Source organism: Tachysurus vachellii, chromosome 18 (genome assembly GCF_030014155.1).
Source record: "Tachysurus vachellii isolate PV-2020 chromosome 18, HZAU_Pvac_v1, whole genome shotgun sequence".
NCBI lineage: Eukaryota > Metazoa > Chordata > Actinopteri > Siluriformes > Bagridae > Tachysurus > Tachysurus vachellii.
Genome location: NC_083477.1, coordinates 6,415,600 through 6,439,087, shown reverse-complemented (window position 1 = coordinate 6,439,087; position 23,488 = coordinate 6,415,600). Strand labels below are relative to the sequence as shown.

The window sequence follows — 23,488 nt, the reverse complement described above, 5'->3', positions numbered from 1 at the left end:
TATGCTGGAATTGGGTATTTGAGGAATATGAACGTATAATATTTTTAAAACTTAGGCCTTTAGATGCTGTTTTGTTTAACACACATTCCTTTGGCATATTTTTCCGCAAAAGCTTAATTTCTTGACTAATAAATACGTTTCTTTAAGCAGCTTTGCCTCTAACCACTAACTTCTGCCTGCTTGTGTGCTGTATTTTTTTTTTCTACGGGATTTGTGTGTTAGAATATGGCACAGTATTCGTCCTCGCTGCAGGATGACGTGACTGTGGCGCAGAGGCGCAGGTTCACACGGGTCGAGATGGCACGTGTCCTGATGGAACGCAACCAGTACAAAGAAAGACTTATGGAGCTTCAGGAGGCTGTTCGCTGGACTGAGATGATCAGGTCAGGGTCACACACATTTCAGGGTCACACACAAGGTCACAAGCACCACACTGCTTCCTGGTGCAGAACACTGAGTTTAAGCAAAAACTTTGGGTCTTGTGTGTCTTAATTTCTTGTTTTCTTGTCCTCTATGTTACAGAGCCTCTAGGGAGGGTCCTCAAATTACAGAGAAGAAGAAATCAACCATCTGGCAGTTGTGAGTTGTGTGCTTGATCCTTGCATCTGATCTTTGCTTATAAACCTGTGATCAACAGTTTCATGAATTTCACTGAACTTCATTGAAGAGTGTTTTTTTAGTTTAAACTTTATGTTGTTCTAGTTTGGGTCGACTACCTGTTGATAGTGGTGCGAGTGGAATTTAGATCAGTTTTCAAGGCTTCACCTTTCATGCTAATACATTGCCAACTCTGTCGTGCTTGACATCTCATAGATCACTAACCAGCCGAGTCAGGTTTCTGACGTGACTTGAAATAACTAACATAACATAAGTGTGTCACATAGCTGGATTGTATTCTGGAGCATTGAGTCTAAAGTTTGCTGTCTCCGCTACTTCTACATTAGAGTTCTCATTAATACAATGTTGAGAAACCAGTAAATGAGAGCATATACTCTTGCACATATGTATTTATGAGATAACAATAAAACCACAACATACCGTTTCCTAGGACTTGCTCATGAATCTCCCCTTTTACCTTTTCTCCAGCTTTGCACGACTCTTCAGCACATCCTCAAGCCCTCCTCCAGTCAAACGGCCATACACCAGCGTCAACATCCACTACAGATCCCCGTCTCCTGCAGGCTTCAACCAGAGACGCTCGCACACCATGTGCCAGATTTCCACCTCTGACCGCACACTCGAGTTCTTCCCTGAGGAGTAAGGACAGGCACCAGCACCCACACATTCATACATCTTCACAAATTAATGCAGGCCCACAGGCTTTAACACTGCATAGGAAGCTCTTTAACAGTATGGAGTAAAAGCATGAAAACGTTACATCTGAAGCAGTACAGCATACAATGTCCATTTTGTATGTTTGCCTTAATGAATAAGCAACTTGGGGCATTTCTGACTTAGGGTAAAAAAATACACCTTTATGCAAATACTGTACACTCCATGTGCTTGAAACTCACTTTGGATTGGCAACCTAAGTTGGACATGCAATCTAATATTCCTTATGGTCTGGGATTAATTGTACAAAAGCCTATCACTATTGCTTATAAAGAAAATTAAGTATTTTTCAAGACTCAGTAATGTTTACATTTATCGAAATTAGGCCGTAATATCTCAAAACACTAATATCACTCAAACTCTTACATTTATTATTGTCTCGTTTTTGTTTTAATCTTCACCACACGTTCATAACTTTGATTCGATCAGCATTTTAAGGCTTTAAAAGTGCACTCTCATATCTAACTGCCTTATCTCAGGTTTCACTTTCATTTTGACTTTACTAGGAGTTTCTTTGAAATCTGGACTCTCCATGGTTATCGAGAACAATTGGCACAAGGAAAGAAACCTCATCTGTGTGTTGTTTTGTAGCCTTAGTTAGTATGTGATATCATTCACGCAGTTTATCTATCGAGATCTTGGTAAATTAGATCTTTGTGTTTTAACGGAACAAAGTCGTAAACTTCTTTTCTGTTTAATTAGCAAGTAAAGTTCTTCCACGTAATAAATGAAACCACTTTAATGACTATTGGATACATAATTAATCCCGGTTAAAAAATACGATGATTCAAGATTCAAGAGTTTATTATATTGCAAAGGAAACACTCTGTTACATTATACAAAGAAGTTCTTACTTTGTGAATCCTCCCAGCAGCCTGTGACAAATCATATGGACACAAGATATAAATTACTAATTGACAAAATTACTATTAGCGCATATGCAAGAAACAAAATTCTGTCCATATTTAAAGTGCACCGTATGCAATGTAAACATGGAAGACATGTACAAAGTCCTGCAGAGGTAGAATGGGTCAATGTTGGTATTCATGATGATGATGACGACGATGATGATGAGAATTCATCCCTCACTAGGAAGCACTTTATCCAGACCAGAATAACTGGTCCAGGATAACTGGTACAGACCAGGGTCACAGCGAATCTGGAGCTTATCCCGGGAACACTGTAAATAAATGGAAAACTTTTGCATGTCATGTTTTCAATAATTAACAATTAGTTAAGTTGGTTGGTTTACATTCTTACAGAGGTTGGAGTTCAGTATAACATTTGCACTACAACAAGACACCAGGGAAATATTACTCAGCATTAAACTGGGGGAAAATATTTTCATCATTTTGAAAATGCTTTGAAATATTTGTGGGTTTTTTTCTCTGCACATGTTCCTGATATTGCATACAGTACTTTGTGTTTTGTTTCTATTTCTCTTTTCTCATGAAAGATTTCTGATATTTTTGAAGTGCTATGCTGCTCCTCCTGCTGCATAAAACATATACACACATTACAAGCATACACACATCTAATCTATAATATCAACTCAAATCAACATACAAGCTATAGTCCAATGCATGCTTGCTCACAGCTGGGCTTCTTCATGCGTATGTGTGTCTCTGTGTTGTAGAGCTGCGCCGTTTTACTTTCAGTCTCACCTCTAACCCACGGCCAAAATTTTCTTTTCTCTCTCTAACTTTTCCCCTCACTCTTTCTATCACTTCTGCGTACGCGGCTGTCTGGCTGGCTCACTGGTGCTCTTTTGCGGACCGCTCGCCCCCTCTATCTTTCCCTTTCTGTCTTTCTGTTCCATAGACTCCCCAGTAATGGTGTTGCATCTCTCCTTAGCGACTCAGCGCTCTCAGTTCGTAGGGAGCAGCGGCGTGAGCAGTACCGGCAGGTCCGTGAGCACATGCGCAGGGACGATGGCCTCATGCAGGCCTGTGGCTGGAGTGTACCACCGCGCTTTAAACAGGTAGTGCCACTTTACCTTTAACCTTTCTTCTCTCACCTACGCTCCAGCTGCTGAATTATGGCGACTCATGTAGCTGTTATGAAAGGCCAAGTTTGAAGAAATACTAGTGAAGCAGGAAAGAAAAACCGAAAAGCAGGTAATATGGGACAATATCATCCAGAGAATGAGGATAAGGACATTTCTTGAGGTTAATAAGCTCTGTTGCAGTCTTCCTGTTCTTGAGTCTGCACAGAGATCCTCTAGGGTGATAGTGAAGCCAGACATAACATCTGACTGTGCTAGCAGGAGGGCAGTAACTGCCATTTTCTATGTATATGAGCTAACATTCAGCTGTGATTAGCCATCCTTTTCAACCAGTGTTAGTATTCTGGCAAGTCTCCTCCTCCAGTGTTTAATTTCACCTGGATACTCGAGATATGTCCCCTGCTATAATCATTAAGACTGCCATGTGCACATGACACTATTTATAATAAACATTGTTTTATCGCATTTCTCACATTTTACATTATACAGTTGTAAATGAGTAACAGATATACTGTAATAACACCCAGAAGAGAAACAGTTCCTCTCTGTGTCTGTGTCCTTTCTTGTTGTCTCGAGGAGTTTTTCTTTGCCACCATCACCTCTGGTTCTCTTGTTTGGTTCTCGTTTTCATACGGATCTACATCTGGATTAGGTTTTACTATACAAAAAAGAATTCATTTCAATAAGATGTGGCATCCCTGGAATTTTTAACATACAAACTTATGAAATGATCTTATGATAAATCTAAACTACATTGGTCTTTGGAATGACTTTGATGTTCGGGTTTGCGGCAAGTTGTTTGATAGAAAATAGTCATCAGTGTCAGAGTCAATGATGTAGTTTCCTGTTACCAGGACAAAAAAAAAGTATTTTTATGGAATTATGCTTGTAGGCGGCTCATATCGAGCAGTCGTTCAGTTTAAATAAAACAAAGAGTTTTAAATGGATCTTCACTGGATCTTGGAGCAGCAGCAGCTGCTTATGTTAGTTGGTGAGAGTGTGTGTGTGTCAGGGTTGCCATTGGTGACCGTGTGTCGCCGTGGCTCTAACTGTGATCTCCTACAGACGGGTTCCCAGGCAGACAGCGCTCAGGACGCCGCAGGAAAGAGGCCGCAGGCAAGTCTGCCCAGCAGAGGACTAGCATGCACCTCTCCTTCCCCGCCCCTGTTAAACTCCACCCCTAATCTTACCCAAACTTTGCCCAGCAGTCAAACCTAACCGAAGCCCTGCCTCATTAGGTGTGACAAAGATCCCTTAAGGTTCTTTGATGGGTTTAACAAAGTGTAATGGACCAATAACACCTCCAGCACATAGCAACACAATATTGATATACAAATGGTCACCAACCCAGAACTACAGATAGCAACACAAAATAAACACACATTTTTACAACGATCAATATTTTCAAATTGGTTCATCTAATGCTAATCAGTTGCTATCGGTTGCTATGTTGATTCTGTCTTAAAAAATGTCAGCGTACAGTATTGATTAATCCCTGTTGAGCATGTTTGTATGTATTTAACCTAAATCTAAATCAGGGGTGTCAAATATGTGACTTGCGGGTGAATAGCGTTATCTAATCCAGCCCACCGAATGAGTTTACAATCTACGTTTGAAATGAAACTACGGCAGTTCTTGTGGAAGATTTAAAAAAAGAGATGATCTCTGTTATTCCACTAGGGAGAAAATAGAGCAATAAACTCTGAGACATTTATGTGACACTACTGACAAAATGTGCTAATGATTATGTAATTATTCACTAGCAAAATAAAATGTTTTAAAAATCCCTCTTAAGTCAGTTCTAGGTTTAATGCATTACACACGTCATTATTTTTTATAGGTAATATATGTTTAACCTGTTGATGTATTTGGGTTTGTCAGTTTTGGCTTGTGGCCCAAAATGAGTAAAATGATGCATCCTGTTTGACACCCCTGCTCTAACTACAGTTTACTCTAACTGTTTTAATGTCTCTCTGTGTTTCTGCACCATCTTAACCAGGCCATGACGAGGCTTCCACCGCAGGCCTTTTTCTACATATGAAACGGTGTCATTAGCTGCATTGTGATTGTCCTCACCTCCTTGTCTCCTCACAGGCCAATGAAAAAGAGGACAACCGCATGAAAAATGTCCCCGTGCCTGTATACTGTCGCCCTCTGGTGGAGAAGGACCCCAACAGGAAGGTAATACAACATCCATTATTATAAGATTTGTAGTAAATCTGTACTGAACAGACACAGGATGAGTCACTTATCATATATTGCCTTTGTGTAGCTGTGGTGTGCTGCAGGAGTGAACTTGTCTGGCTGGAGGACATCCAGTCAAGAGGCAGGAGTGAAGCTACCGGTCAATGGCACCGATCCTTTGACTGGAGAGGATGAGGGAGGAGAGAATAAGAATGAACACAGCTCACCGGAGAAGAAGAAGGTAAACGGCAACAAACAGCAGTTAAAAATGTTACATCATGGATAAATAATATAATATAATAGAATAGAATAGAATATAATAGAATTATTACATTAACAGTATATTTACTAGTTTAAAATGTACATTATTTATAGCTGTATCAATTTAATATATATATATATATATATATATATATATATATATATATATATATATATATATATATATATATAAATATATAAATGGGATCTTTTTAAATAATCATAAAAAAATAACATTATATCACAACTCTATGGAATTCTCAGCTCTGATTGGTATTGATGAATCTTCTACAGCAGCTGCTCATTCTCACGTTACTGTTTCTATCCTAATAACCCTCTTTATAAACAAATAGGAATATGATGTTATTTAACAAAGAAACAGTATAATCATGGATATGTTGATAGAATTTATTTCATTCAAATTTATTTCGTTCTTTAATTCACGTCAGAAAATGTCTCCAGTCTTAGTCCATTGTAAAGGTCATTCATTTTTATTTTTATTTGTTTAAAATGCCTGGTGAGGGAACAACTGTTTATAATACACTGAACAAAATTATAAACGCAACACTTTTGTTTTTGCCCCCATTTCCATTCACGGGCAACAGCTCTGGTGGACATTTCTGCAGTCAGCGTGTCGATTGCACGCTCCCTAAGAACTTGCGACATCTGTGGCATTGTACTGTGTGATAAAAACTGCACATTTTAAAGTGGCCTTTTATTCTGGCCAGCCTAAGACACACCTGTGCAATAATCATGCTGTCTAATCAGCATCTTGATATGCCACACCTGTGAGGTAGATGGATTATCTCGGCAAAGGATGGATTAGGATGGATTATCTCGGCAAAAACCTGTGCTCACTAACACAGATTTAGACAGATTTGTGAACAATATTTAAGAGAAATAGGCCTTTTGTGTACACAGATCTTTGAGTTCAGCTCATGAAAAATGGGGGCAAAAACAAGTGTTGTGTTTATAATTTTGTTCGGTGTATACATGACAACAGGAACTAGCTTGTTTTGCTGATATCAAACAACACTATATGTAACCGATTAAGAGTATGATTTATCATTCTGAAATGTATTTTCTGGCAAGTTGCTGTTCTATAAAAGAATTAAATCACTTTGGGATTTACTTTATAGGAAGACTTTAGGGTGAAAATGTCCCTTTACTTCAGATCATTCACAACTCTCTCTCTCTCTCTCTCTCTCTCTCTCTCTCTCTCTCTCTCTCTCTCTCTCTCTCTCTCTCTCTCTCTCTCTCTCTCTCTCTCTCTCTCTCTTTCTCAGCCTAAGGAGCTACATGAGACTGACTCGATGAATAGCCGTGTTTGGATCCTGACCAGCACTCAGGCAGCCAGTAAAGTGGTCATTATCGATGCCAATCAGCCCGGGTCACTGGTTGACCAGTTTAATGTGTGTAATGCCCATGTGCTCTGCATCTCCAGTGTTCCAGGTGAGAACTACCCTCACTACCTAATAGATAACAGCCAGTTATTTATTTCAGAAACCCAGTATAGACTTCTGCAAGCTTTTACATTCAGCATTGTTTTAATAATGACATCAAATAATAATCTAATTGTGGATGAATTCTCAATTCTGATTGGTCAAGAAGGTGTTTATTAATTTCCTATAACAGTGGTTCTGTGTCAGAAGTGTCAGCTACATGTTTTTATCAACATGCTCATTCTAATAGATTATGTTTTGTGTTGTAACAGTTATTCACAAGGACATGTATAGTGGATGCCCCACATAATTTAAGCTGAAGAATAATCCGATCAAATCTGTTTTTTATTTAAAATGAGATTTGAAATGTCTGTGTGTGCAGCGGCCAGTGAGAGCGATTACCCTGCGGGTGAGATATTTCTAGAGCAGCAGGGTGATGGTGGCTCAGAGGATCCAGGTAGAGTGGAGGGCATGCTGGCAGGCATTACACTAGTGGGCTGTGCAACCAACTGCAGCGTAGTGCGTAGTAACTGCTCCTCACGCACCGACACCCCAGTGCTGGACAAAGCACACGGTGAGACATATACTATAATACATAGTAATGTTTTTCTGTGAAATTGTGAAAGACTCATCATGTAAAATGCAGGACTGTTTTCTAGTATATGAAAGAGGTGGTTTTTTTTTTTGTTTTTTTTTTTAGTATTTTCAGTTTGCTCTGCTAATATCTATACCATTTTTCTGGTTGTAATTAGAAAATAAGCATAAAGACAGTCTTTTTACCTTGTTATTTAAGGCACGTTGTTATCTTGTACATGTACTATAGTTCCTTTGTGTGTATATGTGTGTTTGTGTGTGTAGCACCTGCTGCTCCGGTGTGTAGCCGGCTGGCAGTGTCTCAGTCAGCAGAGGAAGCCACTGAAGCCATGGAAGTGTCAGAGGAGGCGGTGCCAAGTGAAGACGGCGTGAGCTCCACCTCATCTGGAATGTTCACTGAACATGTGTTTACAGATAATTCACACAGGTAACACACACACTACTACAATATTATAGACATATGCTTATCCGAACTACCTCGGGTCACGGGGAGCCTGTGCCTATCTCAGGCATCATTGGGCATCAAGGCAGGATACACCCTGGAAGGAGTGCCAACCCATCACAGGGCACACACACACTCTCATTCACTCACACACTACGGACAATGCCCAGCAGTGGTGTGGTGTAGTATGGTCAAATTATTACTGGTGTGGTAATTATGTGCACAAAGAACTGAAATTCTGTGTAATAATGTTTTGTGCTGTATGCAATTAGGACTCATTGAAATGAAATCATTTGGTGTTGTAATCAAAAATATTGTTTGCTTTGCTCATCGTGTGCTTGCAAAATGTAATATGTGTTTAGTGAGGGTCGTGGCGCTAAGGAGGAAGTGACATCAGCACCCACAGGCTCAGAAGGTGGAGGTGATGAACGTGCCGGGACCAGTGCCGCACCTACCATGTGGCTCGGTGCCCAAAACGGCTGGTGAATATCACATATGCATTAGTAAACATATTCTATTACACACACAAAACCCTCTCAAAAATTATTTCACCCATCGGTAAGTCATGTACTGTATGTGATGTACAGTACAATATAGGGATGTGGTAGCCTAGGGATGTGGTAGCCTAGTGGTTAAGGTGTTGGGCTACCAATCAGAAGGTTGTGAGTTCAATTCCTACGTCCACCAAGCTGCCACTGCTGGGCCCCTGAGCAAGGCCCTTAACCCTCAATTGCTCAGTTGTATAAAAAATGAGATTAAATGTAAGTCGCTCTGGATAAGGGCGTCTGCTGAATGCTGTAAATGTAAATGTAAATATCGTTGTGCCCAAAGAAACACACTTACGTATCAGCTGCGTAAAATCTGTCCACTCAATCTTCAGGCTGTATGTGCATTCTGCTGTGGCGAACTGGAAGAAGTGCCTCCACTCCATCAAACTCAAAGACTCTGTACTCAGTCTCGTGTAAGTCTCGAGTCGCAGTGAAAAGTGCTTTTATATTCATATGCATTATAAAGACAGTTCTGTTTATACCGTGTGTGTGTGTGCTTTTTCTTGGTCTGTCAGGCATGTTAAAGGAAGGGTCTTGGTGGCACTGGCAGATGGAACACTTGCCATTTTCCACAGAGCTGAAGGTTTCTTTTCTACTTTCTGTGTCTCAAACTACAGACACTTTAACATCTTGTTATAAATATTTTCATTGTAATTGATGTAAACATATTACCCATACTACCGGTGATGTTCTATTTAAATAGTGGTGCTGACATTTACAGTACAAGAGATGCCTGAAAATGACACCTTGACAAGGACATTAAATGAAACATACAGTAAGTTAAAGTGCAGACTGATTGCTAAAATGTACCTGTGTGTGCATGTCATCTACACAGACGGTCAGTGGGATCTGTCCAACTATCATCTGATGGATCTGGGTCGCCCTCACCACTCCATTCGCTGCATGGCTGTGGTGCATGACAAGGTCTGGTGTGGCTACAAGAACAAAATCCATGTAATCCAGCCAAAAAGCATGCAGATTGAGGTAAGCTAATATCGTACACATTCTCTAAAGAATAACAAAAAAATTTATATAACACAGATCATATTCATGTAGTGAATTAACATTACACCGTTATGTCTAGAAGATCTAAAAAGCTCATTCCAGATTCCTCTAGACTTATTCCTTATTTCTAACTCTTTGTTCACATTCCGTTCTCGTTTACAGAAATCGTTTGACGCTCATCCTCGCAGGGAGAGCCAGGTCAGGCAGCTCGCCTGGATCGGAGACGGCGTGTGGGTGTCCATCCGTTTGGACTCCACACTGCGATTGTACCATGCACTCACACACCAGCATCTTCAGGATGTGGACATCGAGCCCTACGTCAGCAAAATGCTCGGTAACGCTGTTCTCTCTATGGCTGAAATTGAACCAAATTTTAACAGTGTGTTGTTTATTTATTTGTATCGATTAGAGACAGTGATTTGAGTTGATCTCTGCTATATTTTGCCTTTTATTGACAGGTACAGGGAAGTTGGGCTTCTCGTTTGTTCGAATAACTGCTCTGCTGATCGGAGGGAACCGATTGTGGGTAGGAACAGGAAATGGAGTCATCATCTCTATCCCTCTGACTGAGAGTAAGATTTCATTGAGAATAACTTATCTGCTTGACCACTGATGGAAAACAAATCATTTTTCTTTCGTCTGTTGTAACTTCCTCGACACTCTGTGATTCTTATGACATCTTTCTCCATTTCTTTTCTGCCAACCCTACTTCTATATCTGCATTTACTTTTATTTTTTACCCCTTGCCTGCGCCCTTGCTTTGTCCGACGGATTTGTCCTTGTGCCCCCACCTTCCTTTCTCCCTTTTCTAATTCCTGTAGCTGTAGTCCTACATCGGGGACAACTCCTTGGCCTCAGAGGTAAGTTTAGAGCCATCTGTCACCCATTAATCCTATCACTATTTACATCTTCCGTTTTCTTTTCCCATTTACTTTCATCAAATCATTCCATTCTTATAAGTTGTATTTTGTGTTTTATCATGGTTTACATTAGAATGACTTTCTGCATGACTGCAGTTATTTATTTTCTGGCTGATTTTTTTTTTTAATTTTGTCATCATAAATGTGCCTTTGTATATGTATGTGTATGCATGTGGGTTTTTTTGTATGTTAATATATAATTTAGGGAAGCTTCCTTTTGACCTCTCTTTTGTTTTATTTGATTCTAACGCTTCTTTCATATAGTGCTCTCTGGAGAGCCTGGATGACTGATTGCTCCTTTCATTTAAAGGTGGAGTTTGTAATTTTTAAAATGTGTTTGTAAACCTGTAATAATAATGTCAAAGATGAACAGGGTCTCACTAGGTTTTTAATGTAGTTTTTTTTTTTACTTTTTTCTAGCCCGGGAAACTAGCTCTGCTTTACTCTTTTTCCCCCCACGGGACACAATTAATTTCAGCAGAGGAATTTGCTGCAGGAGACAGAGAGAAGGCCTTTTACAATGTTCTTGTAATTGCAGTTCACCTCGCAGACAACAGAGGGCTCTAAAATTACAAACTGCTCCTTTAGGCATTGGCCTGATAATATTTCGCATCAATCGGTTTGATGTTGCTAACAGATTTCATGTGCTTTGTTCCTAGCAAACAAGGTGTCTCCTACATCATCAGGAGGCGTGATCCATGTTTATGCCGATGACAGCAACTCAGACAAAGGAAACGGTAGCTTCATCCCATATTGCTCCATGGCTCAGGCTCAGCTGTGCTTCCATGGGCACCGAGATGCAGTCAAATTTTTTGTGTCAGTGCCAGGTACATGCTGACTTCCCCATCTGTGTTACTTCAGCTTCAAAACTTACTTAAAAGACTACTGCAGTCATTTATTTGTTTTTCTCTGGTTTTAGAGTAAGATGGATACTTTTTTCCTAATTGCCGGTTTCATTTTTATTCCAGGCAACGTACTGGCCACCCTAAATGGCAGTGTCCTGGACAGTCCATCAGAGTCCCAGGGTTCTTCTGCCCCAGCAGAAACAGAAGCTCAGAGTGTTCAGAATGTGCTGGTCCTCAGTGGAGGCGAGGGTTACATCGATTTCCGTATAGGTAAGGAACAGAGACCCCTACTCAAAAAGTACAGAAAAACTACTGGACTGTTTGTAGAAGGGGGCAGCACGGCGGAAGGCAAACATCTGTGTGGAATTTTACAGGTTTTCTGGGTTTTCCAAGGTTTACTCCTCCTACTGAAAAACAAAACCGATGATAGGTGTTTGGCTACTTTAGGTGTGTGAATGGCACACTGCGTTGGACTAGTGTCTTACTCCTGGGACAGACTCCAGGATCAGGCAGACAGACAGAAAGGGATGGAGGGTAGACAGACAGACAGTAAGAAAGGGATGGATGAACAAACAAGGGCTATATGAATGAGTGACTGATCGAACTAACAAATAAACCAACATTGGGCTGGGCAGTGGGCAGTGGGCCAGGCGCAGTATCCCGAACTCTCATTGCCATGAGCAATTCCCAAGCAGGTCGCTAACCCAGCCACTGAAGAGTTAACTCTCAGTGCCGGGCTCAAGCCCAGATAAAAATGGGAGGGTTGCATCAGGAAGGGCATCCGGTGTAAAACCTGTGCCAAATCTAATATATGGACCACGTTATCCGCTGTGATGACCCCAAACAGGCCAAAAAAATTGAATCACATTAAACATTACTGTTAATCTATGAATTGGTTCTGCTTATTTTTATTCCAGGTGATGGCGAGGATGATGAAACTGAGGAAGCAGATGCTGAAGCCCCTCAGATTAAGCCAACATTGTCTAAAGCTGAGAGGAGCCATATCATTGTTTGGCAGGTGTCCTACGTCCCTGAGTAATGCTATCAGACACTTTATGCCTGCACTCCCCATTGTAACTTTGGCCTCAAAATATTCTCTATGAAACCTTGTGTATTCCTAACGATGCCCATTAAATTCTGTATGTAAGCTCTGTAACTACCCCTTAAGGCCTATTATTACCATCCCTAAATTGTAACTATCCCCTGTATGTTGGCTGATTTGCCCCTGTGACTGCCCTTTACTCCAATACAAACAACTCAAGACTCTTCTACATCTTACAGCTGAATGGCATTTAGCAATGCATTCAATACAACTACCTTTCTCAGAATAATCCAGTTTTTGCCAAATGCATAAACATGCTCTTGCGCTATTTTTACCTGTCCACCAGCTCACAGCTCACTGCATAGTCGCTTCTATCCCTGAGTGAAATAAAGAAAGGGAGCTGTGATCGGATAAAAGGGTTCGCAGAGATCTTTGGTTTGTATGATCCTTATTTAAGGATTTGTTTTTACGACATAAGGAAGAGAGGCGAGGAAAACGCAAGGGACGTGTACAAAGATGTAAATATTGAAGCTTAGTACACACCACCGTGTCATTATAGGAATGTGATGGAAAAGGAGAGAATGCACATATGAAGGAGACCTGTTTCATATTTGTAAAATCTCACTGATACAGCAGATGAATTCAGTAAATACAAAATTGTTAACCAACACCCTAAAGTAACGTATAGGACAGTAAGCCGGATCCATCAGGTAAGCTGTGAGCTGGCTTTATCTTCAAACTACATTGGATTTTGGGAGTCACAAACAAGTTGGGATCTATGACTGGCTGCTGATTTGATTGAGAGTTAATAAAGACAGATCCGATCCTCTGTATGTAACAAAAATATGTTCTCTGATGTGTGGTTAAATATTAAATATTAAACATATTCGTGTTCTGAACAGATTTGTGTGATCGTTTTATAGCCACTGTACTGTACACAGAATGTCTTTAGTGCCTTATTTCCTTTTAACTTGATTTGTCTATAAAGGTTATAGAAATATTTCCATGTCCCAAATTAAAATGACAAAAAAAGAAACTTTAGGATTACAGCTGATAACTGTTGTGCAACATGTACATATAAAATGAACAGCTTTAAAAAAAAAAAAAAATAATTTTATACAAAGCAGTTTATTTGCTCAGCAAAGAACAAGAAACAACATAAAAGTCAGGTACTAAATCTGCAGTGTAAAAAACAGCACAAAAGTAAACCCTGTAAGGCAAATATTACTTACTATTGCTTTTGTTATTGTTTATAATCATACCTACGCTTCACAACTGTATGCTGTACAATATTGTAACAGTGCTGGTGTTTAAGTTTAAATCTAAACATGTATAGCTTTAATTAAAGATTCTGGGGTAGTCACCAGCTCATGTCAGCACAGGCCATCCTTCTGAGATTGTTATGCACTACAGGCATTGTAAAAATTTTGCGGCTAAAATTTCACAATAGTTGATATCAACTGACAAGAATGAGGAGCTTAAAATTATAATCTTGGCCACAAATGAAATTCTAAAAATCACCAGAGCATCAATGATTGTGGACTTAACTAGGAAAAGCCAAATGTCAAATACTATAAATTCATAAAGAAACAGAACTGAAAATGTAACAGTAATCAGCAAATAAAGTGCAAGCTAAATAATGACTAAAAAGGCCTCCGTGAATGAGCCGAAGATAAATATTTTAAATAATGGAGTTTTTGTTTTTATGCTTCTATCCGGAAAAACACGTAAAAAGCAAGATCATGAAAAATCCCTAAGTGTTGAACATTGTAAAAAGGCATGTAAAGGAAACATTTGTTTAACAATTAAATGATTTGTAGTTCCGATATGTTTCTCTATTTAACTTTCATGTTGCCAAACATTATCAATGCATCCTTATCTATTGTGTGTGTGTGAATACATGCTAGCACTTCTATAAAAACACAAGGATTTCATGTACCAGTAGTAACAATTTTGTATTGCTAGACATACATGAGGCCACAAAGCTGTGTGCATGTGTGTGTTGATGTGTTCGAGGCAGAGCATCAGACATAGATCCAGTGCTCAGAGCTCTCTTCCCAGCAGACAAGCTCAGGTTCCTTGAACCATAGGGAGATTTCTCTCTGAGCACTTTCCACCGAGTCGCTGCCATGGACAACGTTCCTGCAACACAAGAAATACCCCAGTTTAATCAGGACTAGCTAGTGCATAATAAGCTGCTATTTTGAAAACTCTTCAGGCATGTTTTAAAAATAGTGCTCCAGTGATTCGGAAGGATAAAATGTGGTATTTTTTCACTTGGATAACTATAGTGCAGATACAGACAAATTATAAATATTAGTTATCCCACTGTGCAAGTGAAAGCTCTAAAGTGTTACCCAGTACCTTGTTAGCTAATTGAACTGTAATAATGTATTAAGAGTCAGTTTAGTGCCTTAATGCTGACTAAGGGATGCAACACAATCTAAAAATTCCCGGGGAATGGATGACCCTGCAAAGCAGTCAGCAGACTCTTCTAATGCACTGTAGCAGAGTGTAGTGTTTTAACCAGGAGAATTAGGTGACAGAATTGTACTGTACTTTATCTTGCTTGGCAGTTTCAGTATTTTCACATTCCTGGTGCAGCTCAAACCGAAAAGACTTTCTCACATCCATGCAGCCTAATTAATCGACTATATTAACATCATTTAAGTGACAGACCTTGGCTTGTGTGTGTGTGTGTGTGTGTGTGTGTGTGTGTAGTGCAGCAGTGGGATTTGAACCCCGTAATAAGCTAATGTTACAACATCTATGTATGAACCATCAGAAATGCATTAAATATGAACATTCAACTTTTTAAACAGTCAACACAAGGGGTAGTTTTATTTCTCTGGTTTTTGTATGAGACTTTTACACAGTGACCACTTCATCAACAGCCTACTGAGTTTATATACAGTACACTGGGTAACTATGAATAAAAACGGTCACAGCCCAGACACACATTATAGTGATTTGTCCATTCCTGTAGTTTACGGCTAATTTTGGTAGCCAGTCCCAATAGCTACACTTGTACACAGTGTGACTGACCTGCCCACTTCTACACCGTAATCTCCTCTGATGGTTCCCGGGAGAGAGTCGGCAGGGTTTGTCTCTCCAAGCATCTTTCTAGATGTTTTCACCACATCCAGACCTTGCCATACCTGTACGATTTAACAGATTGAAATGGTTCACACAAACAAATCAGAGAATTGATGGCATACAGCTCTAGCGCAGGATGCAAATAGAGAATAAAATGAGATGGGGCAGAAGAACAAACTCTAGACACATGAGAACACTGTGGCTGGTAAAACCAAGAAAAACAAACATGGCTTGTATTACAATTGTTATGACAGCTTTAGTACTGCAATTTTGCACACAAGCCTCAATCAGATGATAACGTCAACAAATTATTCTTCATGTTAAAACTATAATGAATTTTTGACCAAATAGTACACAGCCATAGAAGGGAATTATTAATCTGGCGTGTGCGTTTTTCCCCAGGGAGTCTTTCTTCTCATGGTGTTTTTCCCTGCTATTGTTTCCTTTGGCTTTCTCATTAGGATACGTTTAAAATTTGTGACAATGTCTACTGCTTAAAGTGCAATACAAATGAGATTGAATTGAACAGACGAATGAGAATGTCTTACCATTACTACAATAGGCCCAGAACTCATGTATTTCACAAGGCCTTTGTAAAATGGCCTCTCTCTCAATTCCCAATAGTGCTCCCTCAAGTGCTCCTCAGAAGCCTAAACAACCACACACAAGAAATAGAATTTTATGATTCGATACACAAAGTTTCAGAATAAAGTCCAGAAGAAAAAGCTTCACTACAAAATCAAGTATTATTGGCACCCCTTAAGAGAATAAGTTAAAGTGACTGTATAAAATATATAATTCATGCATTAAATTACAGAATCTTTTTAACAATATATTTTATTTTTCATTTTATTTTTACTAATCTAGACTGATTTAAAGAAATATTCTTTATTATTCCTCATGCTAGTATATACTGGTCATGATCTGAGAATAAACAATAAATAAATGGAAATCGATATTTATAACTATTTCCCATTTCAGCTTATTGCATAGATAATAATGTAGTGTAATGTATTGTGTATTGTGTAATGTAGTGTAATGTAATGTAATGCAATTCCATGTCTCTAGAGCTTAGGTAAGCCTATTAAAATTTTTTTTTGTGGCTAGTAACAACACCAGCCTATAAGCTTGGTGCAAACACTTTGCAGCTATAAAAGGTGCAGGGTTTTTCTTACCTGCAGGAATTTCATGCCGACCAGTTTAAAACCTTTTTTCTCAAAGCGGCGGATGATTTCTCCTACTAGCTTCCTCTGGACACCATCCGGCTTTACGGCGATGAGGGTTCGCTCGTTCACACCTGTCCATCCTGCAAATCCAGACACCAGCCATAAATGTACAGCTAGATTTATTAACTGCTGTTGTACTAAATAGCAATTTAATTCAACCTGATCATTATATCTTTGTTCTTATTTTGAATTTTAGATTAGAAAATGAGTGTTTCCCTTCATGAGCATGAATCTCTGTAACAAAATGTTGAAATAAAAAGTCAAATTTATTTTGGAAAAATTATTTATTGTGTGTAGGAGAGAGGGGGGGGGAGAGAAAGGGAGAGAGGAAGAGACAGAGGGGGAGAGAGAGAGAGAGAGAGAGAGAGAGGAAGAGAGAAAGGGAGAGAGGAAGAGACAGAGGGGGAGAGAGAGAAAGGGAGAGAGAGAGAGAGAGAGAGAGAGAGAGAGAGAGAGAGAGAGAGAGAAAGGGAGATTGTAAATGAGATTAGGAACTAAAAAATAATCCATAACAGCAGCTCTGACACTCATCACACCACATAAGTGTAAGTTATAACTGTTTATCTTTCAGTCTACAGACTTTAGAGCACCAGATGATGTTGATGTCGTAAATTAGTCAGGAGAATTTCTGTAGACGCTACAAACGTCATGCTAACATTAGCATTAGCATTATTACAGACTCATGACTCACTGTCGGTCACTTTCACATCTATCTTTTCATTTCGACGCCTCTTGCCTTGTTTCTCTATTACGGCTAAATAACGCTTCATTTCAGTGTCATTACAGAAAATAACGGAGGCAGAACAGATCTGGTTTAATTACCAACCTGAACCTTTAGCTTTTGTAAAGGAGCCGCATGGAATCATGGGAAATGTAGTTCGATATTAAACATTAATACAAGCGGGTAAACAGGGAGCGAATAAATCACACAACTACAAGTACCATGAGCACCAGGACACACACACACACACACACACACACACACACACGTTATTACTATACAGCCTTCTTTACCAAAACTAGTAAAATTTGTAGTACTGTATAGACAGTGCACATTAATGATGCTGAGGTGATACATCCAGGTAACTCAAACGTTATGACGTCACACCGCCACACCTGGGTTTGACCCTCGCGCGCATTAAACAAAGAGAGGAAACAAAACTGATCATTATAAAGATCATAAAATAAGATGTTAAACAGGTGTGAGTTACAGATCGGCTTAGTGATAAAACCTTAATTAGGCTTTTTATAAAGATGTACATTACAGTTGCTTCAGTATGGGATATAAGATTAAGGTACTTAAACCAGGAGGTCTTTGTTATGCTAGCAGCGTTAACTGACTATGCTAATTAAATATATTTATATATATTTTAAAAAATGTTATATGTTGTAATGTAACATTGTCCAAGGGTTTATGTTTAATTAGATGGCTGCATTCATTGTTTTATTATATAGATCATGCACGCACGAGGAGCATGTAAAGTTTTCTAGATCTTATTCTGCACGTGCAAAATGAAAAATATTTTTTTTTAAAAAAGTGCACGTTTTTGACCCGATTCTTAAAAATCATGTGTGCGTATGTTTAATTGTAAAAATGTGCTTACAAAACGCCAAAGTAAAAAAAAAAAAAAAAGCTATAAAGTATATAGACTAAGCCAGGTATATGGCTACACTTAAGATACTCAGCTTAGCAGCGCGAGGCTTAGCGCGTGCTTTCCAGAAAAGACCCCCAGATCATCGTGATGAAGCCCAGTCTTCAGGAAGCACTCACCTGTCTTGAAGATGTGAGCGAACAGCGTCAAGAAAAGACAGATCATGTCTGTACGTGCCGGTGGCTCGCTCAGTCTCTAGAGCGAGCTCTTGGGAGAAAAAGAAGGAACGCGCACGAGAGGGCGCGCCCGGACCAACGATCGGAGCGCGTGCCTGTATCATCTGGAAGCGCGCGAGCTCTTGGGATAAAAAGAAGGAACGCGCACGCGCACTGTAGTGAAGGATTAGCTTAGCATTTTAGTGTTTCTGTTAAGCATCTTTAAATGCTTTTATTAATAAATTCTTTAATCGCTCTTTATATTTACAAAGTGTCATTGTACTTAATAAAGGTTACTTGACGTAATAAAGGCTACTACCTCAAGTTTTACAGGTTTTGCCAATGAAATGTTGTGGTAAAGAGACACAGTGAGGAGAAATATTTAATTCTACAATTTTCTCATTAGTATCTCGTTTATATCTATAAATAATGCAAATTCAGTTATCAGAGCCTGTACAGTAATTGATCACATAGACAGATTCATCACAAAATCATTCAGTGGCCTGACTCCAAGGAAGTCTCCAAGTCTTGGACAATTCTCATCTCCACACAAAATGGACAGACATTTTTATTTCCCAAACATTTCCTTACCATATGTTATAATAGATGGCATGTTCATGACACGCCATGCTTCATCGTGTCTAAAGATTAACGTTAGCATTTGGGAAGGAAAAGCTTGTCCTAAATTACTAAGAATCTACTTGAGATTCACCTTGATCACCTTGAGATAAACACCAACTGAAAAGAATGAAATAGGAATGAATTAAAGTTACTCAAAAAGTTTGTCCTTTTTCTATTTATTTCGGCTTAAACCGGTGTTCCCTCCCGTTTCTGCTGTTCCTGGATGCGGAAGTACTCTTTGCTGAGCAGAACGTCTCGTTTAAGAGGTAGGCTGGGTTCAGGTAGGGTGTTGGCACCAACGCCAAGCTCCTTGGCTTGCTGTGCTAACATCATAGCACGCAGGAGTGGTGGATAGCGCACATGACGGATTGGGGGTTCGGGGGCAGGTTCGAATCGTGTAAAGACCTCTTCTTCATGTTTGGGTATCAAACGCCAGTCATGGTACATGACCTTATCTATCTCCTTCTCAGAGGCTTCTTCTTTACCTGGAATGCAAATGCAGTATATCTATCATTTACATATAACGTTTATGAGCTCAAACCAAATGTGAATCTTTGTACATATTGATAAATGGAATTTCAAAGATTCAGTAATTATCTAATTAATTCATATCCAATAATTAAATAAGTACAACATCAAATATTTTTATGGTATGGTTAACATAACAAGGTGATGTTACCATGACAAATCTTTTTCATTCATTCATTCATTCATTTTCTACCGCTTATCCGAACTACCTCGGGTCACGGGAGCCTGTGCCTATCTCAGGCGTCATCGGGCATCAAGGCAGGATACACCCTGGACGGAGTGCCAACCCATCGCAGGGCACACACACACTCTCATTCACTCACGCAATCACACACTACGGACAATTTTCCAGAGATGCCAATCAACCTACCATGCATGTCTTTGGACCGGGGGAGGAAACCGGAGTACCCGGAGGAAACCCCCGAGGCACGGGGAGAACATGCAAACTCCACACACACAAGGTGGAGGCGGGAATCGAACCCCCAACCCTGGAGGTGTGAGGCGAATGTGCTAACCACTAAGCCACCGTGCCCCCGACAAATCTTTAGTGATTTGATATTTTTGAACGTTATTACTGGTGGCTTTTTTTTTTTTTTTAAACCTTTTTTTTAATTTTACACTCACCTTTAAATGTCAGAATGCCCCACGCTTTCCCATGGTCCATATTCTACAGGAACAAAACAAATGAATCAATAAGTTCCCGATTCTAAAAATGCTTTATATTTCTGACCTCTTGTTAAATAGCCAGACTCTATAAACTTAGAGATAGACAAACCTCTGCTGTGTAGTCTACTTTCACTTTAGTTATCTTCCAATAGCAGGGTTCTGTGTGCTCCTCCAGCCACGACTTCCGTGTAAAGAGCCGTCCCAAGCCAAACAAGCGCATGCCAGCCAGGAGCCTGAAGAGTGGAGTCTCCCTCCGCACATCGTGCCAGGCCAGCACTGGCAGCCTCTTTCCAGTGAGTGGCCGTGTCATGGTTTCGTAGTCCAGGGCATAGCGCTGCGAATCCCGTGGCTGATTTTTCAGCTCTCGATAAGCCCGGATCTTTCGGGCCATCTCAGCAATCAGTCTTAAGCGCTTCTTTTTCACCATTATGACTAAAAGTGTACAAATAACATGTCAGTGTACAAGTTAGACTGGCAGAGCTCACTTATGGGACATACCAAATTAATAGTATGACAGTTCAATCACAGGCTGGACTGTACAAATTAGTTAGAAGGGGTGAGCTGCACCGTCTTTCAAAGACAAAAATACATAATTATAAGGCTTTAATTCTTTGCAATTTACATCAGATTACTAACTGTTAACAGCAACTTAGGGCAAATTGTCTTGGGGCAGTAGATCTACTTGATATAAGCATTTGAAAATCAGAATCAGAAAAGGTTACTGAGAAGGTTTCATCATCATGTTGTTCCACATCATTCTTATTATACTATCAATGAGACCTGATTTCTTAATTTATTGCTGTCTTGACCACTTCATTATTAAACCAATGGTTATTGGTTAAACTATTGGTTAAACATTGTTAAACTAACTCGCAATATTGCTGAACATACAGTATTTACACTTTCTGTTTATTGTCCTTTATGTATTGTCTTTTGTGTAATGTCTTGTATTTTTTGTTTGCACTGTCTACTTTTCCTGCACTGTCTTTCGTCCTGTCCTGCACTGTCTTTCTGTCTTGTCCTGCACTGTCTTTTGTCCTGCACTGTCTTTCGTCCTGTCCTGCACTGTCTTTCTGTCTTGTCCTGCACTGTCTTTCTGTCTTGTCCTGCACTGTCTTTTGTCCTGCACTGTCTTTCGTCCTGTCCTGCACTGTCTTTCTGTCTTGTCCTGCACTGTCTTTCTGTCTTGTCCTGCACTGTCTTTCTGTCTTGTCCTGCACTGTCTTTTGCCTGCACTGTCTTTCTGTCTTTTGACCTGCACTGTCTTTCTGTCTTGTCCTGCACTGTCTTTCGTCCTGTCCTGCACTGTCTTTCTGTCTTTTGCCTGCACTGTCTTTCTGTCTTTTGCCTGCACTGTCTTTCTGTCTTTTGCCTGCACTGTCTTTCTGTCTTTTGACCTGCACTGTCTTTCTGTCTTGTCCTGCACTGTCTTTCGTCCTGTCCTGCACTGTCTTTCGTCCTGTCCTGCACTGTCTTTCTGTCTTTTGCCTGCACTGTCTTTCTGTCTTGTCCTGCACTGTTTGCACCAGGTTACACAGATGCACTTTATGTATCTAGGACTAACTTACTAAGTCCTTATAGCCCTGTCTTTGTTTTATGTAGCACCACGAACATGGAGAAACGTTGTCTCATGTCACTGTGTACTGTAACAGCTATATATGGTTGAAATGACCATAAAAGCTTCTTGACTTGACTTGATATTAGATTTTATTTATGTCTGTAACAGCAGAATTAAAGAATGAACGGTTATCGATACAGTGACTTATTCACCTTCCCAGTTTGCCTGCACACTGACACTAATGTTTATAAAAGATCACAATGTGTTGAATTTATTTTCCTCTTTATCTCCCTGCTTTATTGCTACAGAACACAGAGGCATCACGTGTAGGTGTAGAACAAGTGGTCTAGTCCTACATCAAACAAACAATATACACTCAAACATCGTAATGATAGAAAAAATAAACAACACACGTGATAATAAGCATGAAAAGAATAACAAGTTTTTTCTCTTACCTGATTTATTCGACTTCAGCGATTTGACTTGACCTCCACAAACGTAACTTCCGGTACACATGCAGCAGAGTAAACATTTCGTTCGGAAACAGGGGTAAGGTTCCAAAAGTTCCTAGCTGTTGAGGTAAAACTCCCGAGTTAATAATAATAATAATAATAATAATAATAATAATAATAATAATAATAATAATAATAATAATAATAATAATAATTTAATTCAAGTTTATTTGTATAGCTCTTTTTACAATGGACATTGTCTCAAAGCAGCTTTACAGAACATAAACATAAAACAAATGGTTAATATAAAGAATGATATAAAGATTAATAGAATACAAAATTCAAGATTAATATTAGATATATTTAAATGTGTTTGTATTTATCCCCAATGAGCAAGTCTGAGGTGACTCAGGTGACTGTGGGGAGGAAAAACTCCCTTAGAGGGTAAAGGAAGAAACCTTGAGAGGAATCAGTCTCAAAGGGGAACCTCATCCTCATCTGGGTGACACTGGAGCATATGTGTCAAACTCAAGGCCTGGGAGCTGGAAAGGTCCGATTATTTTATAATAAATAAGTAAAAAGGGTTCATTGACTATAAACTACATTTCCCATAATGCATGCCGATCATGTGATCCGTGAAGTGACGGCATCCCACCACTAGGTTGCAGTGTTTCCACATTAGTGACATTTTCCGAATTAAGAAATACAAACAATGTCCAGGAAGAGAAAAAGTGATGCAGATGGAAGGCTGTTTCAAGGAAGATGGGAAGGCGAATATCCGATATGTCTTTTGTGTTAAATCTACGTCGGCATTTAAAGCAAAGTTACTGTCATAACTTGTTATTTATCTTTATTTACTTGGATAGTTTGATCGTTGATTGATGGAGTAATGTGTGTTTCATAAGCTGACAAAT

At 39.5% G+C, this 23,488-nt stretch overlaps 3 protein-coding genes across 20 annotated transcripts in view; 1 reads left to right on the top strand and 2 right to left on the bottom strand.

The window, feature by feature from the left end:
- mapk8ip3 (mitogen-activated protein kinase 8 interacting protein 3) overlaps positions 1-13,521 on the top strand; it is a 32,872-nt gene extending 19,351 nt beyond the window's left edge. For 5 of the 16 annotated variants that reach the window (XM_060892563.1, XM_060892571.1, XM_060892565.1 and 2 more), the window contains 20 exons: positions 223-383; positions 523-579; positions 1,087-1,257; positions 3,154-3,313; positions 4,403-4,453; positions 5,432-5,518; positions 5,610-5,762; positions 7,069-7,234; positions 7,607-7,798; positions 8,083-8,245; positions 8,623-8,742; positions 9,141-9,221; positions 9,324-9,391; positions 9,644-9,792; positions 9,976-10,147; positions 10,272-10,385; positions 10,635-10,673; positions 11,393-11,560; positions 11,702-11,848; positions 12,496-13,521. In XM_060892563.1, coding sequence (XP_060748546.1) covers positions 223-383; positions 523-579; positions 1,087-1,257; positions 3,154-3,313; positions 4,403-4,453; positions 5,432-5,518; positions 5,610-5,762; positions 7,069-7,234; positions 7,607-7,798; positions 8,083-8,245; positions 8,623-8,742; positions 9,141-9,221; positions 9,324-9,391; positions 9,644-9,792; positions 9,976-10,147; positions 10,272-10,385; positions 10,635-10,673; positions 11,393-11,560; positions 11,702-11,848; positions 12,496-12,617 — 2,541 coding nt within the window. In that variant the 3' untranslated portion in view covers positions 12,618-13,521. The remainder of the gene's footprint in view (positions 1-222; positions 384-522; positions 580-1,086; positions 1,258-3,153; positions 3,314-4,402; positions 4,454-5,431; positions 5,519-5,609; positions 5,763-7,068; positions 7,235-7,606; positions 7,799-8,082; positions 8,246-8,622; positions 8,743-9,140; positions 9,222-9,323; positions 9,392-9,643; positions 9,793-9,975; positions 10,148-10,271; positions 10,386-10,634; positions 10,674-11,392; positions 11,561-11,701; positions 11,849-12,495) is intronic. The other 11 variants (XM_060892574.1, XM_060892578.1, XM_060892566.1 and 8 more) reach the window with 5 other exon arrangements.
- Positions 13,522-13,740: 219 nt separating this feature from the next.
- nme3 (NME/NM23 nucleoside diphosphate kinase 3) lies at positions 13,741-18,870 on the bottom strand. 3 transcript variants are annotated; one of them, XM_060893039.1, is made up of 5 exons: positions 18,714-18,870; positions 16,892-17,022; positions 16,265-16,366; positions 15,666-15,778; positions 13,741-14,762 (listed from the first exon to the last, which is right to left on the bottom strand). In XM_060893039.1, the coding sequence occupies exons 1-5, from the start codon at positions 18,757-18,759 to the stop codon at positions 14,645-14,647; spliced, it is 510 nt and encodes a 169-aa protein (XP_060749022.1). In that variant the 5' UTR covers positions 18,760-18,870; the 3' UTR covers positions 13,741-14,644. The 3 variants fall into 3 exon arrangements, with proteins under 3 accessions (XP_060749022.1, XP_060749024.1, XP_060749021.1); XM_060893041.1 differs by lacking the exon at positions 18,714-18,870 and adding an exon at positions 17,769-17,823; XM_060893038.1 differs by lacking the exon at positions 18,714-18,870 and adding an exon at positions 17,634-17,743.
- A 415-nt stretch (positions 18,871-19,285) lies between these two features.
- Positions 19,286-22,671, bottom strand: mrps34 (mitochondrial ribosomal protein S34). Its single transcript, XM_060892299.1, has 4 exons — positions 22,578-22,671; positions 20,674-20,996; positions 20,523-20,565; positions 19,286-19,855 (listed from the first exon to the last, which is right to left on the bottom strand). The coding sequence occupies exons 1-4, from the start codon at positions 22,636-22,638 to the stop codon at positions 19,557-19,559; spliced, it is 726 nt and encodes a 241-aa protein (XP_060748282.1). The 5' UTR covers positions 22,639-22,671; the 3' UTR covers positions 19,286-19,556.
- Between the last annotated feature and the right edge of the window lie 817 nt (positions 22,672-23,488).

What these genes read in the sequence shown, in the direction of transcription:
- nme3 (XM_060893038.1), bottom strand. Translation starts at nt 17,712, where the DNA reads ATGAAGCGTTATTTAGCCGTAATAGAGAAACAAGGCAAGAGGCGTCGA. An exon ending in TCGGCATGAAATTCCTGCAG is followed by an intron (nt 16,367 to 16,891) that starts GTAAGAAAAACC and finishes GTGGTTGTTTAG; the next exon opens with GCTTCTGAGGAGCACTTGAG. An exon ending in TACGGTGTAGAAGTGGGCAG is followed by an intron (nt 14,763 to 15,665) that starts GTCAGTCACACT and finishes CTTGTGTTGCAG; the next exon opens with GAACGTTGTCCATGGCAGCG.
- mrps34 (XM_060892299.1), bottom strand. Translation starts at nt 22,638, where the DNA reads ATGTGTACCGGAAGTTACGTTTGTGGAGGTCAAGTCAAATCGCTGAAG. An exon ending in GCTGAAGTCGAATAAATCAG is followed by an intron (nt 20,997 to 22,577) that starts GTAAGAGAAAAA and finishes GTACACTTTTAG; the next exon opens with TCATAATGGTGAAAAAGAAG. An exon ending in GGGCATTCTGACATTTAAAG is followed by an intron (nt 19,856 to 20,522) that starts GTGAGTGTAAAA and finishes TTTGCATTCCAG; the next exon opens with GTAAAGAAGAAGCCTCTGAG.